The 18,828-nt window shown below is 37.5% G+C and overlaps 1 protein-coding gene across 1 annotated transcript; it reads right to left on the bottom strand.

Annotated features, from left to right (window-relative positions):
- Positions 1 to 654: 654 nt before the first annotated feature.
- On the bottom strand, positions 655 to 18,789 carry LOC139976111 (monocarboxylate transporter 2-like). The gene is made up of 4 exons (XM_071984551.1): positions 18,549 to 18,789; positions 16,374 to 16,517; positions 6,234 to 7,049; positions 655 to 5,470 (listed from the first exon to the last, which is right to left on the bottom strand). The coding sequence occupies exons 1-4, from the start codon at positions 18,715 to 18,717 to the stop codon at positions 5,328 to 5,330; spliced, it is 1,272 nt and encodes a 423-aa protein (XP_071840652.1). The 5' UTR covers positions 18,718 to 18,789; the 3' UTR covers positions 655 to 5,327.
- Positions 18,790 to 18,828: the final 39 nt, after the last annotated feature.

The raw sequence follows: 18,828 nt of genomic DNA, 5'->3' as shown, positions 1-18,828 counted from the left end.
TAGAGCCTCAGACTGTAAATGTTATTGAAGGAGGAAAAATAACTCTAACATGCCTTATATTTCCTCGAATCCAAGCATCAATCGTATGGGATTTATCTGGAAGCCGAAATATCATTTCCAATGCCAACGTGTCTCACTCAATTAACGGGTATGAATCGATGCAACTTACCATTAGCTTTAAAAATGAAACAAAAGTGGCAGATCAATATTCGATCAAATGCAGAGTAATCGCAGGATCAAAGAATATAACTAAGATAGTCACCATTCACCAAACCATTGAAACAGAATATCGCAAAATAATAATCATTATTATACCATTTATACTCACTTTAGTGGTTATATTTGGAGTCATTTATGTAACTTTGCACAGCAAAAGGCTCACATGTGACGCAGAAAGAATAGAAAAGGAAGACATTGATGGAATTGGTGGAAGAATTTACGTGAATGAGAAGATTGAGATGCAACTCTCAGAAAATGATTCTGTACTCGTACACAATTCAGTGTACGAGACTCAGTCGTAGAACTTTTTGAGGGCAAACATATTTTATAACACCAAAGTGAAAGGTATAAGATCGTGAATATTAGGAAACGTGTAAGTAACAAATGTTGATGTCAGATAGAATAATATACCTATAATTTTGTATTGTATTTGTCATTTTCAGAGTTTCTGTTGGATGGTTGAGGTTTCGATTGACATACTTGACAATAAGTGCAAAGTTCATTGAATTTCATTTGATTTAGTCCGATGATGTTTGAAATAGGAAAATACAGAATACATTCAATCAGCCGCTTTATTACAATTAGATTGGTGTAAATTTGAAAACAGAAAGGCCAAAAGGAGTCGAAAGAACACATCAAAGTTGTTAACACATACGACAAAAGAATATACGTCGACGAGAAGGACATCTATGATAGGAGAATCTACGTTGATCAATAGATTACAGTTTTCTGAAATTTATCCCCACCCAAAACAACAACAACAAAAACAAATAGATGTGCAAGGAGAGTATATTATGGGAATGTCTTGCGATATTCCATATATGTCTGATCACTCTAAAGGAGTAGCCTAGGGTAATATAAGATCTCGTTAAATTTGATTCATGATCAACCATTTTGTTTTAGTTCATTAGAATAACTTGATTGCTTTAAAACAGGTATTGATCATACTTTCGAAGATTTCACTTTCCAGTTTGCAAGTTAACCTCCCTTAGTTAAATGAAACACTGTGATCGATAGTGAATGCCCGAACTCGTGGGAATGTAGCGCAAGCTGATCACTGTATCGGTTCAGTATTAAATGTAACAAGCAATTTGAATAGCATTATAGAAAGTGGCATGTAAATAAATGTATTGTCAATTACTTGTTAAACTAAGGAAATGGGTCACATTTGGACGTATCTTGTAAATTCTTGTGAGATCATGTATTGATATTTTCCATCATGTATAGTTTTTAGCCTAATCCAACAGTTTGTGTGTAGATGTGTAGATGTGTATGTGTGTATTTTTTTTTTGAGTCCAAATGTGACTTAGTTCCTTCTAATACGTTGATGTCAGCAAATAATTGGAGATAGTTGATGGCAAACACCGGGTAAATTATTACTTACATTAGTTAATTAATAATAACCCTTAATTACAATATAGCAAGGGAGACCGGAGATATCTTAATATTCAACTTGTAAGCATAAAGTACTCTACGCAGGTCAGGAATGTCATTACGGACTCATTGCAAATAAAAGGTCAACTTTTAATTGTTATCCGGATAGTAATACCGTTCCGTCATTTTGTATTCTGTTATCAATTAGAGTGTTTTTTCCCCATGTTTCTCCCTCGAAAATAGTAAACCTATATAAATAAAATGAAACTAAAGAACATAATCCGGGGCGTCCATCAGAATTGAAATGTGGGGGACATTAACGACTGAGCGATAAGCTGAAGGAGTTCGCAAGTTTCTTGGCGCAAAGCATTTATCGCGATGGGTCCAGGAGCTCGCCTTAGAGCCCCTGAAGGGGAGAAGGGGGGCTCGGGCGAAGGCCCGGCTGGGCGGACTCAAATCTAGAAATCTTCAAGTTTGCTTCTGTTCAGTCCCTGAATTGATATGTCGGTCATAAATATATTTTCACATAAGTCAAATCTGACAAATGTTTGACTTAAATTAAGATAGACTGGGCATATTCACTTTATCGGAATCATAAAAACTAAAGATACTTCAGGGTCGTAACCTAGGTAGAATATCTAGAAAGCAGTTGAGGAGCATCGAGAGATATTATATAGAAAGCATCATGACACTATCTAAGCGGAGCGCCACCATCACTTGACGAGTATAACAGCAAGAATTGTTTCGCCAAAAAATGCCTCTCAGAATACCGGAAACGACACTTCCCAGGCCTTGTAAGTTGCATTCTTAAAAACATTCTTAAGTTTGAGCTCTCATGTTTAAGAATTTACACTAAGAAATTAGAAAACAACAATATGGTAAAATCTCTTTCTATGGAAAAACTAGGAATTTACGTTACTTGATAAGCTCTGATTAAACATTATATTACATAGGTTATTGAAGATACGCAAGCACGGTAGAGCATTATGATGGTGGACGTTGCCTATAAATATGGAAGCCATATGAGGAATTAAGGTGTATAATAATTGTGAGGTTTTTGTTATCATTACTTGTCTTACATGCCAAAAATGACCTACTGGGGGGGGGGGGGGGGTAGGGGGGAGATCTGAGTTTGGGATTTGACATTTGGGGCACTCATATATGGGCTAACAATGAAACTGTTAGCGTATATAAAACACATATATTTATGAACGGTAACCGTAGTTTCACATTAGACTGCTACACGTCGTTTGAATCCTATAGGAGCGAGCTCTCTGCGTTATTGTTATTCTATCTAAACTCGTGATAGGGTAGCATACTCCTATGATATTCTATATCAAGCCGCTCGATTATTCTCTCGTGTGTTCAGGAAAAGTTTTAAAGAGCAGCAGGAGAACAACTTTTTTAACACGTTATCAATCAGGATCTGGTATTTTGTGGCTTTTATGTTGAAGAGCATGATCATATGGTTAATTTGAGACCAATTTAGGCTTCCCATGAGCAGCATACGAAAACTGTATTCTGTAAAGAGGTTGAAGAGAAGAAGTGACGAGAACTTCAGGCCTGTACCATATTTATACCAGATGACTTTAAGATAGTCAAAGTATTTCCCAGTGCATTATAAACAATGTCGTGTAGAGCTCTCAGTTTAGAATAACAATCTTAAAGGGATTTGCATACTCAAAATTGGTAACAGAAAATTTCCTTTTAGTCACATAATATGTATCTACAGTATATTTCACATAGGAATTAATATAACAATTCTATACATTAAATTTTTTACGCGTGAATTAAACGGTTGATGCTTTGTCAGCATGGTAGCTGATTTCTGATACCTTTCTTTAAATGTTGCTGCATTAGTCAGTAGATATTCCTCTTTATTTTGGTGTGCACAAGTGCACGTTCATGTAAATTAACATGTATGGCTTACCACACCATGAATATGCATAGGCAGCATAACCACTAAACATTTTCGTTTCCTGTCTATAATGCTTCAATCCTCCAGATTTTAGACCATCAGTAATTGATTTAATACTCTTCAACAACCAAACATAAACATGATTATGACTCATAAAAGTCACTTCAGTAGGTAAATTTGGACTATTTCCAGACAGTTAACTTTTCAGGCCGACGCTCACTTAATGTAAACTGTCACACTGCCAAATTACCACATCAGTATGTCAATATTTAATTACAACATACTAAATTAGATCTTTCCTTCAGTCAATCTTGGCAAAGAAATACTTAACTATATCCTGTAGGGAAAAATTAAAGCAATAGCTCTTGTTCAAAGGTTATTTAACACAGAATTAAGAAAGATTCACCATTCTCAAAAAGTGACTTCGTATGACAGTAGGAATAATAAAGTCACCACAACATACTATTGCATAGAATAGGCCAATACAAGATATAGGTACCGTTCTGGCACAATTTGGTAGTTAAAATGGGTACAGAAATTTACCTCTTATGTCTTAGAAAATCTGCACCTGGCGAGTCCAACAATCAGATTGGAAGGACACGATGAAATGTAGTTAGTTTAGACGAATTTATTAACAGTGTTGCAGTCAAGTATTTTTATTTGAGTACCAAGATCTCCTGAGTACTTGAGGTTCTGAGTATCAAGAGCCATAGTCCGAGTACTGCTTTCTAGGATCCGAGTTCCGAGTACCACTGTCTATAAGTATACAGCTCTTCACAGTGGCATTCCGAGAACCGATCATGGGTACTTGTCCATCCAAATACTTTTGATTTATTACATTTACTAGAACCTGATGCTTACAACTGCTACCTGATGATCATAGAAAGCAAATAAAATGTGTCAAATATCGAAATGACGATGTGACAGTTGCAAACAACTTTCTGGTGTGCACACCGACTAACAGTGGTAATGAAATAAGGCTGCGAGTTGTTATTTATGATATCTATTCACATGCATGCATGCATACCTTCTTCATCTTCGAACTGCCTATATGTACATGGTACTGATATATACCGCTGAAGTAGAAAACATGACTATTATAGAGTACAGTGGAATGCGAATAGGATCGAAAAACAATAAAGCACCCGGATTTAAAGTCAATTGTTTTTCTTTTTTACATAAAATACTCGCCTTGATCGATTACCAAATCCTTTCAATCGAGTACGAGGATGAGTATTTTAGCGGCCCAGTGCGAATACTCAATGAAGATTTTGACTGAATCATTGGGAAATATTTTAATAAAGCCAATATAGAAATAGAAATTTTATTGAAGCCTTTTTTGCAGCATAATATCTGCCGAAAAGTTGGTGCACTTCTTTTATTGCTTTGGCGTCTTTAGGCTATCGTGATTAGTATCGGTCGGGGAGGGGTATTTTACATTCAGTAGGGAAGACTTAGACAATTTATCCGCCCCTTTCAACCTTACTTGCTAACTTCAACGACACCAAGGCCTAACCACTTCATTTATTAAATCCTTAACAAACCGCTGCACTTAACATAAATGTTCATGCCCCTATACCTAAATCATGTGCACGTCACTGGTGCAATAGTTCTCTATTATTCATTTGACGAAACGCACATTCACTTAATATCGATAATATATCGGAGTAATAACCGTGTCATATCTCCATGGTAACGGTAAGAATGTCTTGTAACATGCATGCTTAAGTTGCGGAAGGACATACGGAGAGTGATGACCAGTGATCTTTTGATATTTAGCTTTGCTTTGGTGAGATGGAAATGATCATGGCAGTTATCACTGTCGGTTAGGTATTTCACAGTTCAAGTTAGGGTTGCTGTTGAATGCCCATAATATTGCAACAGGAGTTAACGACACACTAATGGCACCATTCACTACGAAGACGTATATTCCTGATCCCGTGAGGTCTCGAATATATCCTATGAAGAGGAAAAGGTATAAGACTGAGTTTAGCCTTTGGATAAAATAAATAAATGCAATGCTGATAATTGGAGCGCCAAACAGCTTACAGGAAACAAGCTTTCCAAGGTATACTTATCAAACTTAAACAATAAAAAAACCTTGTAAACGACAGTAAAACAAGTTTACCAGCAAATTGAGACAGTTGTCAGTTAATTGGTCACGCATGCAACCATTAAAGTCATACTTCAAACATCGTGCATGAGCTAAAGGGATGTATCTGACATAGCTCCAAAGGAAATATAATTAGATGAAACAGCTGTTTCAAGGAGGCTTTCATGACTACTGCACCGAAAAGCACAGAGATATGAAATATTCCTCACTATGATGTGGCCGAATAAACCATTTCCCATAATCTATCCCTCCATAATTGACAACCAACTACACAGTTCATTTCAAAAGAGTCATTTAACTACAGTAACCCATCAACTCTAACATACAGTAAGTTTAATCACAAACGAACTAAGTTCCTTCATTAGCAATTTTTTTTACAAGTAACACGATATACATTTCTTGAATAGGATTCATTGGTACAGGAGTGTTACCACTAGATGAACTGCATGATCATATTCATCAAAATAATTCGAATTTAAAGATTGCAATTTCAATCTTTACGCCGAGAATATTTCAAATAGACAAACAAAAATCTAATGAATATATACATATGGTTAAATATTGATGTGAAGCTCTATTGATCTCATATTTTTTTACTTTGTTACATACCTGAAATCAGACCAGATAGTTGCATGGCAAAACCACCAAGGAAACATTCCGCAGCCAGAGCGGCTTTATAATGTCGAGGACAAACCATAGTGCTTATCAATCCGTACATACCGGAGGAAACCACCGCTTGACTCATACCACATATAAAGACAACACCCGAGACGAGGTAATAACTGCGAAACATCACGGTCAAAAGGAGAGTCACTCCAGTAGCGAGGAGAGGGACGAAACTCGATGTAACAGCATTCATTTTTTGGAAGTAAAACATTAATGTCGCCACTACTCTGCCAATCAACCCACCGATACCACCAAACGAAGAGAGGCTGACAGCTTCAAAATCGGAAAAGCCAAACGTTTTACCAACTGGGACAAGAAAAAGAGCCCAGGAAACAAATAGATAAAGACTAACACTCTCAATCACAATTATTATTAGGGCATGTTTATGTTTGAGAAAGGAAGACATCTCTAATCTCACTTTCTGAAACATGTTCTCTGCTTCTTGATTTTTCTTTGAAGACGGAGTATCCTCTCCCTCTGCATCTGAGACGGCTTCATCGGTAACGTAGTTAGTAGCAATGTGCGGCTCTTTAGCAGCTACTCCCATGACCACTGTGTTCCACACAACAGCCCCAAAAACAATCAGAGAGTTTTGTAGACCGTATTGGTTTCGTAAGATTTGCAACACTGCTGGTAGAATTGAGATTCCTACGTTTTCAAACATTACGAATACTGACATAGCAATTGGAAATTCGTTCGGCCCAAAAAACTTTAGCAGCAACATCACCGAAGGCAGAACAGATATACCAAGCCCAATTCCTGTGTATAAACGATAAAATAAAAGAATCTCGGATTTAAAAGAAAAGAATAACAATTGTAATTTCAGTAAAATATAACTATAATAGTTGAAATGTGCCGGTTCGCCAAGGTAAGACGAAGGACATTCCAGAGAAGATATATATAGAAGATATATATATATATATATACATAAACATAAACATATATATATATATATATACATAAACATAAACATATATATATATATATATATATATGTATGTATATAATATATATATATATATATATATATATATATATATATATATATATATATAAATACTGTGTTTGCCATAAACAGAGGAAAAGTTCAAAATGTTCATGTTCCTTGCGAACATGTTTTTAAACGCACCATGAGGAAGATTTTGTCTTAAAAGTCCTACATGTGACAGGTTAGTTTAAAACTTGTCAAGATTGATTTACTTATTATCCTGTAATTGTTTTGCTCAGAGATAACAGAAACAAACCCTGAAGCTAACAATATCGCCAAGATCATCAGAAATAAGCTGAACGAAGACTTCAAATCGATCTTCTGTGTAACGAAGTTCATCATATTCTGTACCTGTAAAGCTATCACCGTTTGAATCAAGTTCTTTTAGCTCCATTGATGATGTTTGATACATTTTAACATGAAAGGTATATTTTACGCTTTGACACATTTTATTATCATTATCAAAATATGCCATATATTCCAGACAAATTTTCATTGTGAACATATTACTAATCAGTGCCCTCCTCTTTGTGAAATAGTGGTAAGCAACGTTAAAATGTTTAAAAACATGTTTTTAGATTGTACCGGTTAAACACGTTTATTTACATACATTAAGATTTCTTAAAGTATCGTGTCTGTCGGGGGACTGCTGACGCACATTTCATGTTATTCTGGCGAAGAAGAACGCGCCCCCCCCCCTGCCCATTTGTATTACCAACCCCACCATATTTGTTACGAATCTGATCCTTAAGGGCCAGAAAAGTTAAATAGGTGTGAATATAGCGGACGTTTTGAGATGAAATTGTCGAGTGTGATGAGAGACGGCAAATTGTTCACATACACGGCAGTTGATATTTCAATACAAACAAATATCTTAAACGGTATTTAGAAAAGTTATAGTCAAATTTTCATATGAACACTATAAAAATGTTATAACAAGTCAAATATCGACTCTTTATTATCGAAGTGTCCACTTTTCATATGGAAAGTATTCAAACAAATAGTCGAAAAAATGTGGAGTTAAAAAAACGAAGATTGATATGAAGTTGTTGAGATTTTATTTTCTCTATTCAATTTGAAACACTGTAGTACCTATATAAGTTAACATCTTCTTGGGGGAAATATCCAAACTGGCCACCGGTGTGAATGAGAATGAATGAGACATAGTTATACCACCAGAAAACTAAGAAAATGTTTGTCATATCAAATTGTAACACAGGATTGCAACTTGGGGTTATAAGAAGGCCAAACATGGTAGCAGATTATAGTTCTGTGGGTTTTCCTCTCTAGATCATTGTACACCGACAGGCTTATTCTGTGAATATGATATATGATGTAACATAGGGATTATGTCGGCTGTCGACTCTTTAAGTCTCGAATGCTCGAATGTTCATTTAGTGTGTGTTGTTGGGAGTTTCAGATAATGATTTCCGGAGTAAACGTTGTTATTGATTTGCCGTGCCTTTTGAATGTTACAAGGTTAATGCAAGACGAGAATGTTCTGTTTCCTCGTGTACTGTCGGCCTGCACACAGCGAAAAGCCCACCGAGTGAAGCTGCCGTGAACGGTGAGTCTTCCTATTGGTTATTAGTAAAGTGGTATATAATTAAACCTAGGATGTGTTTAATGTACAGATGGTTGGTGTAGGGGTAGAGCAAGAACTAGCTACAGTGCATGTTAGTTAGGTTTGTCATCAACTCACAATCAGATTCTGCAGGGCGGTGGATGAAGGCCATGGGATTAACTGCTCGTTTAGTAGCGCCTGCATAAGTATACTTTTAAAAATCGTCGGCGCTATTTCAGTTTTTGTCGGGGATGAAGAGATAGCTTAGTCTGAGCACTGGGGTAAAAGCTGCCTTTTTAGGCTAACGTTTAGGTGGGTAAAGTTGATCGTAACTTGTTTGTTGTTGTTCATAAGGGGCATATGACTGCTGTCTGTTTTGTTTGTTACAGGAGCATTTTAATACTACCAAGTAGGGTGCTCTTACTTTTACTTTTGCGTATTTTTAATATATTGTTTCGCTTCTTCGCTATTTAATTATGTCTTTATTATTGCCTTTTGTGCTACGTTGTGGTCCACTGGATAGACTTGTTTAAATTTAAAGGATTTTATTTATTTGCCAGACTTATATAGCGCTCTTGTCATGCTTAAGCATGTTCAAGAGTGCTTTACAATGACAACAAAATTACAAAACCCTTAAAATATGAATATGAAAATTAAAATGGCCGCAGTGTAAATAGTAATATATATATATATATATATATATATATATAGGCCTATATATATCAATATATATATATATATATATATATATATATATATACTATATGGTGGTTGCGGTACCTAGATTTAAAATAGTCCCGGTGATCCCAACGTATGACCACGAATCGGGACCGGATGTGACGATGGCTTTATATAAAATTGAATCGGCTAAGCACTCTCCAAGCAGAGGGCAGGCTCTTTTATCTCTATAGTTGCAAGTTTTCGTGGCATTTGCTGTTGGGTTGTTTGCCCGCATTTTTCTGGCATTGTGGGACTTAATGATAGAATCCATGTTTTTCATACAACTGCAGCTCACTTTTATTATGTTTCTGTTGAAGATTTTCCACAGCTTGCTCCAACGTGGAAAGTGCTTATCTATGAGTTTGAGAAACCCACGTTGGTTTCCACGTTCCTACTATATATGGTGGGTTGAACCACGTGATTTTCCTCAGGCGGTTCTTTCGTTTTTTCTTGGATGTTGTTGATGCGCCCCCGTCGACCTCGTTGTCGTATGAGATGGTACGTTCGTACCTGCTTTTCTTTAGCGCTGCGTTGTAGGGCGATGCTGCTATGCTTTAGACTCCCTCGTTCGACGAGAGTTCCCAAATCCTCTTTTCAATTGCCGTAGGAATGTGTTTGGTGATGGTGGGTGGGTGGTAAGATTTGACGTGTATAGAGCGGCCTATCGTTGCGCTTCTTGTATGGTTTGTGAGTTCCAGATTCTAGGTCCAGGGTTGTTTCAAGGAAGTTGGTCGACTTTAGGTTCGTCTGGGCCGTGATGTTAAGTCCATGCGTCTGAAAAATCTTGACCAGCTCTTTGCGGGTGCGGTCTGCCTGTCTTCCAGAGTAGCCTCGCATGACGGCAAGGCCGTCATCTCTGTAAAGACTAACGCTGGCCACCTCTAGCTCCGCTTCTAGTTGGTGTAGTATATGTAGAGGCCTATCATTAAATATTTCTGCACCATCATGAGCCCCTTTGAGCCTCTTTTTCAATATCTCGGACTGTTTTGCTGTCCGCGATCTTGTATTTCTGGGTTATATTCTCCGGGATGGCTCACCGCGGGCAATTTTAAATCTAGGTACCGCAACCACACAAAGTCGTTTCGCAACAGGAAATATGGAAAGGAGACAGAACTATCTAAGCATATCTGGGCAGTGAAAAGTATAAGGGTAGCGATTATTTAATTGAATGGAACATAATGAAGCAATCCGACACACACCAACGCGAATCAGGAGCATGGAATCTATGCATGGAAGAGAAGCTAGCAATAATACAGTCGATGGACAGATGCATTAACAAAAGATCAGAGCTGTTATCGCGCTGTCGCCATGGCAACAGTAAAAACACACGCCTGAAGCAGAGATAATCCGTGTTGATCAGTTCAGTTGCCTGATGATCGATGCGCAAGCCGTACCCGTGAAACTCCGAGTAGCATTATGATGGTATTTTAGTTAAGTATACTTGGTGATATTCTAGCTCTGCCTTGGTATAGAGAACTTTTTGTGAATATTGGCCGCTATAATATGTGATGTATATATATATATATATATATATATATATATATATATATATATATATATATATATATATATATATATATATATATATAAATATATATATATATACATATAAATATATATATGTATATACATATATATATATATACATATATATATATATGTATATGCGTACAATAAGGATGTGTCTTGAAAAGTGTGTGTGCAGTCATTAGTCAATGACATTGTGTCAATATCTCACTTTATCAATGAATCATTGCTGATTCCTTGGCTTGTGAAGTTCCTTCATAGGGGGTCAATACAAGTGGAGTTGGATAAGGGGTTTTCGAAATTATCTGATAATATTAGTTTTTATTCGGGTGGGAGGGTGTATAAATATATATATATATATATATATATATATATATATATATATATATATATATATATATATATGAAATTTAAAAAGCAGTACAGATTTACAGTGAATATCCTAAAAAGAAAAAGTGAGTTTTAAGTAATATCTTAAAAGAGGCTAAATGTTTTGGCATCACGGATATTATTTGGCAGTGCATTTCATAGCTTGCTAGCAGCAAAGTTAAATTGTCGGTCGCCGTATGTAGCAGTCTTTTCTCTGGGGACCACTAGTGTAAAGTAGTTAGCCGATCTCAATGTTCTGTTAGGCGTGTACACAGTTAGAATCACTTAAATATTGAGGTGTTTGAAATTTAATTGATTTATATGCATGTACTAATAGTTTGAACTCACCACCACCACGACGGCGAACAGGCAGCTTGTGAAGGTCTCTTAAGACAGGTGTGACGTGTGAGAAAGGCGAAGTTCTGGTGATTATACGTGCCGCGGTGTTTTGGACACGTTGCAGCCTATTCAAAGTCGATTGTGGTGCACCAAAAAGCATCGAGTTGCAGTAATCAAGACGCGAGGTTACTAGGCCAGTCACGAGTGATTTGGTTGCATCGTCAGTTTAAAAACCCCTCATGTGACCGATATTTTGAAGACTCGCTTATCCAGACCTACAAACACTATTAACTTGTTGGGACATGTTCAGATGAGAGTCAAACATTACAACAAGATTTCTTACCGTTGGCGTTGGTGTGATAACAGAATCGCCGATATTTAATGAAATGTTTTTGACACATTTTTTGTTGCGCTTAGTGGAAAATACATCACTTCCGTTTTGGCAGGGTTCAGCTTTAGCTTATTATTGTGCATCCAATTCTCGAAATCAGCTAAGCATTCGGATACTGGATTCATTATTTCCTTCTGTGCATCCTCATCGTTAGGTTTAAACGACACATACAAGTGTGTGTCGTCAGCATAAAAGTGGTAGTTTAATCGATGACGTCGAATAAGTTCGCCCAACGGTGCCCTATACATTTTGTACATCTTATGACCTAAAACTGAACCTTGAGGCACGCCTTGCTTCAAGATGACAGGTTCAGAATGATGGTCACCGGTAGTCACAACTTTTTTGCGATCGCAGAGGTATGATGACATCAGGACAAGGCATCTCCAGTAACACCAAATATGTTCTCGAAACGTTGCAGCATGGTTTTTTGATCGAGAGTGTCAAAGGCTGCCGATAAATCGAGCATAATTAACGCGGCTACATATCCTTTGTCCAGGAATGATAGGAGGTCGCTCTTTACTTTAAGTAGTGTAGTCTCTGTTGAATGTGATATACGATATGCAGACTGCATCGTCTCGTTAGGTTGTTGTCCGTAAGATGGTGTTCCAAACGGGCATCTACTACTTTTTTTTCATTAATTTAGAGAATTATGGAATGGTGGATGTTGGCCTGTAGTTGTTGAGGGTGTTCTGGTCAAGTCCTGATTTCTTTCAAAAGAGGCGTGATCTGCGCACATTAGAAATTATTAGGAACGCAGCTGCTGGAGAGGGAGGCGTTAACAATGGCGGTTATCAGAGGAAGTAGCTGATCCACGCACGACTTTAACAACCAGGTTAGTAAAGGGTCGAGTCTACATGACTTTTAAGGTGACTTGGTGATCACTCGCTTCACTCGCTGGCTTAAGCTGATCAAGAGGTACTAACCCTGTTGCACTATTAACACTCTGGTTGGTGCTTAATTGCCTGTCGTTCTCAAAATTATCGCGGATTTTGTCGATCTTGTTGGTGAAGAACCTTCTGAATACACAGGGGACTTTACTGGAGGAGTAGTTTTGCGGAATGCATGATTCTGTGTTGTGGCCTAACAGGCCACATTTAAAGTTCCTTTTTGGTCACGTCCGCATGCAACGATCTTCTCTGAGTAATAAGTCACCTTGCCATGCGTGAGTAATTTATTCATTTTAACACAGTAATCCCGATGAATCTGGTGGTCAATTATCGAACGACTTATCCGCCATTTTCGTTCCAATTTGCGCCGTGTGTGTTTGGCTTCGTGCAGTACGTAGCAATACCATAGACAAGTCGGCCTCATCGTTATGGTTTTGGCGCAGATCGGCGCGTGTTAGTCAAGAAGTTCCATCATTGTATATTCCATCATTGTATGCGTTGAAAAGTGTGTCCATGGAGCCAGAGGTACTACCTAGCAGTGGTGAATTGGTAATATCCTGTCTGAAAGCCTCCATGTCGATTTTGCTGAACTTTCGATAAGAAACCAGTTTTCGAATAGGGACAGGCTTTGGCAGGTTAGTGGTGAAGCTAACATCAAAATGGTCACGTGATGCTTTCCCCAGTTGATCACAGAGTACAGGGTCTGTAAATGTCGCATCCGATACAACATCATTCGTGTCCCTGCTGATGACAACGGCCAGTGTATGGCCATGGATATGAGTGGGTTCGCGAACATGCTGTTGAAAGCCGCATGCTTTCAGTGCATCCAGAAAACATTGGGCGTGGCTGTCAGTATCTACATCCAAGTTAAAGTTGAAATCACCAACGACGAGGACTTCTCTCCTGTCAATGGCGTAGTCTGTGAGGAATGTAGACCATTCGTCTAGGAACGCAGACGTTGTCAGACCATGTTGTTGAGATGGTGGAGGTCGGTACACCACAGCCAGTCGAACCCTTTGGTTTTCGATGCTATGTTCACATTTTACAAGTTTATAGTGCACACCGGTACTGGAGCTCAGCAGACGGACATCTAGTGCTGATTTATAGAGCAGCGCCAAACCTCCACCGCGTCTCCCTTCAGGAGGAGGGACATGTTTTATTGAGTAGCTGGCGGGCACGAATTCACTAATGCATTTCTTGTCGACTGTTGAACCGAGCCAGTTTTCTGTAAGTGCAACCAAATCATAGTAATTTGTCCTAATGTATTCCCCAAGAGACAGGCTTTTTGTTCTTAACTGACCTGGGGATTCAAGCAACATACTTGGAGAGGTCGTTTGATGAGAATGACATATTACCCAGATACACGCCTAATCTCTTACAAGTTATCATGTCTTAAACTGTTTTTTGCAGTTGGTATGACTTTGTGGTATCGTGAACGGATGCACGTGGAAACAGCATAAACACCTTACACCAGTTGTGGAATCGAGTTCGGTAATCGGCTGGCTGGATTCGCTGGCGATATATGCAAATTTGCCCCGACCAGAGATCAGGGGATCAGATTGTTATTATTTACACCAGTCTGCGTAGATACGGAGGTTGCTTTGTGGCGGTCACTGGTGACAATGGATGATATAGTCTGGATTAAATTTCTACCCACTTTTGTTCCTTCCTGGTGCTTGGCACATCTCGAGAACGGTTGATTTTAAGTTTTTCTGAGAGCCTTTGCTAAGTTTCTTTTTCCTGAAAGGCTCTAAGGAAAGCAGAAACAACCGGCAATACGCTAGTGTCATTGTTAATGGCTGCCATACTGGATACAATGGAGCCAATTACTGTACGTTGGCTTTAGCCAATTGGGTTGACCGATCACAAACTGCTTCTCCTTGTTTGCTTCAATATGTAGTGTTACAATACGGTGCCCGCATTATACACATACAGTCAGGCGATAGGCTAGCCTATCATAACCGATATAGGCCAGTACCGTTGCGGAAAATTTTACTTATTTCAAGAATAATGTCCAGATGTTATAGTGCACGATACACGATCAAATTACTGTATTCCACAAGCAAAAATGCGAACATTGTAAAGGTTTAAATCAGTCCAAAATCAAAGTTACTGTACAAAGCGATTTGGAGTACAGCCTCACAGGGCAAATCCTAAACGCTTATAACTTGGGCTATGTAAGTTAACACACTGAAGCAATTTTTGAAATTAAACATCCGTAGGATCAGTTATTGGCAAAATACACCACTGTTCAGATGTTTAGTTCTGCTGTATTAAACAAGGTGGAATGATTCAGTTTCTTATATATTTTATAATCAAGTTCAAGCTCAATCAAGCAGTAAATATTACATATGAAATGCTTCATTAAATATATCCGTTTTAGAGACAATGTTCTGTTTGCTTTATATATCACCATGCTTACAGAGTAAAGAGGATGAAGTTCAATAAAATGTAGAGATCGAAAACAAAAGTGTTCCGTTTTTGTTTTGTTTTTGTCACTGAGATTTTCCTCATACTCAAGGGCAACTATGCACAGTGAATACATGTACTTACACAAGTGTACAATGTTAGTGTAGTGGTGAAGCATCACTGCAGTATTGCACGTACATGTATTTTTGGTGTAGAGGGGGGTGAGGGGAGGATGGGGGGGGGGTGCTGGGGAAACCTTCTTCCTTACATCGTATCACTGCTTTTACTTCCTAACTACTATACTATGATATTCCAATGTTCTCTTTGGGAAGTTTGGACCACACGGGGCAATTTTGTTTCCATTCATAACACTTTCCCCTCGCCCACTCCCCCAGTCGGGGCAGTAAACAAAACTACCTACTTAAGGCATTCAAAGCATTGCCCTTTAAACTGTTTACTTGTCTTCCACTTGCCCACTTGACACCCATCATCCACCCGCACTTTGTAAATCTTGATGCTTCTTTTCCCATGCGTATTTAGCGACAATTGCCATGTATTTCTGTTGATTAACCATTTAGTTTCATGAAAGAATCATATTTTCAATACAGACGAATTCAATTTGAAACCATTTCAAATTTCCATTCAAACTGACCAAAACTATTTGACACCATTCGAAAACCTTTCTTTCTTAATGGAATAGCATTCTGGAGTGGCTGTATGTGAAATGTCACGCCCAATTTAAAACTTATGTATTGTAAAGAAGCATAAACCATTGCATATTGTTCAGATAATTAGAACAAGTTAAATCTATGTTTTTATACATTTGCTCCATTTCTAATTGTGTACATCTAACAGACGAAATGTACTGTTGTTTTATAATATCACTTACCTGATATGCCGTAACCGATGAACAAATGCCAAATTGACTGTAATCTCAGTCCACAGTAAATATAACCTAATCCGCTCAACACGCCCCCGACAATACACAACGACCTACTGCTGTAGACGTCCAGTAATGGTATCGTGAAAGGTGCTGGGAAATGCAACAAGATACAATAATAAGACATAGGACCAATATTATCTGCTGTAAAAAACATGAAAAACAATAAGTCACGCGGATCCAGGTATTTAGTAGCCAGCCAGCCGTGCAACTCTGCATTGCACGGCAAGTTGTGCAATATTACGGCATAAATGAGTGTGCACGGATTTCGGTATATAGGCCTATTTGAAGCCCTCCATATAATTTCTTGTCAGAAATTTCTACAAATTCAGTGAAATGTGAAAACGTCGGAAGCAATCTCCAAATATCCTTAGAGACAAAAACCCAACTATATTACACACACAAGAAAGCCACTATAGTTATTTCCGTAGTTTTCATCATTCATAACTGGCCATATTGGAAACTAAGTAGGCCTAATGTTGGTATATTGTTAGAATCCAGCAGGTAGGTTATAACCTTATGTATCTACAGTATACTGTGTTGTTTCATGGTACATGCATATCACACATGCGAGTAATTTTCTATGATGTAGGCCTATATAAAATTTTAACATGATGATGGCGATATTTGTTGATGACTGTTCGTTCGGAAAGCTGTATACATTATTCTGCTACGTATTTTAGCTGAGTTTATCCTATATAAGTAATAGTAATGACATGTACTCCTTTTGTACGTATCTAGCATATTTAGCAAACTTCAATTTAACAGTACATAGAAACAAGACGATGGTTGGTTCATTCATACAACTGCCATGGCCTTACTGAATTTTTGTAAACAATATTTATAGACGTTGAGCGTTATTTCGTGCAAGGCGATTTTCCTAACGTTACTAGTCTAACGTGAGGCCCAGTTGTCTTTTCCCGTGTAAGTGGGCCAACTCGAGTTTTGGACAAAGAATGGAATCCAAGGGATTACCTATAAATATATTTTTCAATGAAGAAAGGTTCCGTTCTTCGAGTTTCTCTGACACAAAATAGTCCATAGTATATTTGGGCCAATACTAGAATTTACAAGGATACGAAGTTACTATAGCAAAAGTGTATCATTGATACAATAGATGAAGGTATACCTGGAGCTAGTTGTTATCGGCTATGGCTTCGCTAACCATGCAGGACTCGTACAAAATAATCTGACTATAGTGTCAATAATATAGTTAATCAGGAAAATGTTGAAACAAATATTTTTTAGAGTGTAGATAGCGGTCTGAAAATGAACGATACTTTTAACTCTTCTTTAAGTATTTGAAACAATAGTGTGATGACGATTGATATAAAACAAAAACAAATCCTGTGTTTTACCGACATTGGATGAAGGAAAAGCATTTATTGAATTAATGACTTAATTTTTGAATGATGATTACTTTTCAGTTTATTATTTTTCAATTATGATGTACGTTCACATTTTCTACTACTACATTTTAGAGTAGGTTATTACGGGCTTATCAATTCAATTTAATCCTCTTTGAAGGAATACGTTAAGAATTTCGATTGCCGATGTATTGATCCTCTCAATATTTTTTATCTCGTATTAAACTCTAGGGATAAGCTTAGTTGAAAATCAGTCTACATGAATATCTTAGCCCACTCTTCGGCAGAGACAAAGAAATTTCTTCTAACGAGTAGTAAACAGCTTATCAGTGTGGATTTCTCACATGAAACTTCATCTCTGTACTGCTGCATCCTCTTCAATTGTTCGAAAGATGTTAAGATAAGTTATACGTTTCAGTATAGAGTTATTCGCCGTATTATTCTTAGGCGTGACTCCATTACTTAATCCCACACGACGTCAATTGTGTTCCACATATAGAGATATTATAGGGACCCTTGTCAGGATAATCACTAGCAACGACTTGACTCGACGACTCGTAACATCTCTGTTAACCACGTGCAAAGGAGTTATCAAAATGCGAATATTTTTACAACAAAAAAATAACGTTTTCCCACCGTATATTACCTTAAGGCCTAAATAATTGAGATTAGTTGTTTGATTTAACTAACAGAGAATATTCAAAATTTGTTTTATTTAAAAAAAAAAATTAAAATTATAGACGGCTGCTGTATTTACCAATCATATATGCCAAGCCATTCTGGAACGACATAGCCCAGGCTACCCTCGAGTGTGTGGTATTCAGGAAGATGACTATCTCGTCGAGTAAAATGCCATTGGCTTTCAATGAACCACTGAAAATTAACATCTTGATGCACATGGTTACAAGGTAGATATATTTATCCATTTTGCGGTCTTCGAAAAGTCCAAATCTACGAAGACGAAGTCCCCTATTTGTGTGATGCTCGTTTTGTATTAGAGTGAACATAACAACATACTTTTACATATGTTCACTGTA

Source organism: Apostichopus japonicus, chromosome 11 (genome assembly GCF_037975245.1).
Source record: "Apostichopus japonicus isolate 1M-3 chromosome 11, ASM3797524v1, whole genome shotgun sequence".
Taxonomy (NCBI): Eukaryota; Metazoa; Echinodermata; class Holothuroidea; order Aspidochirotida; family Stichopodidae; genus Apostichopus; species Apostichopus japonicus.
This window is presented reverse-complemented; position numbering and strand designations above follow the sequence as displayed.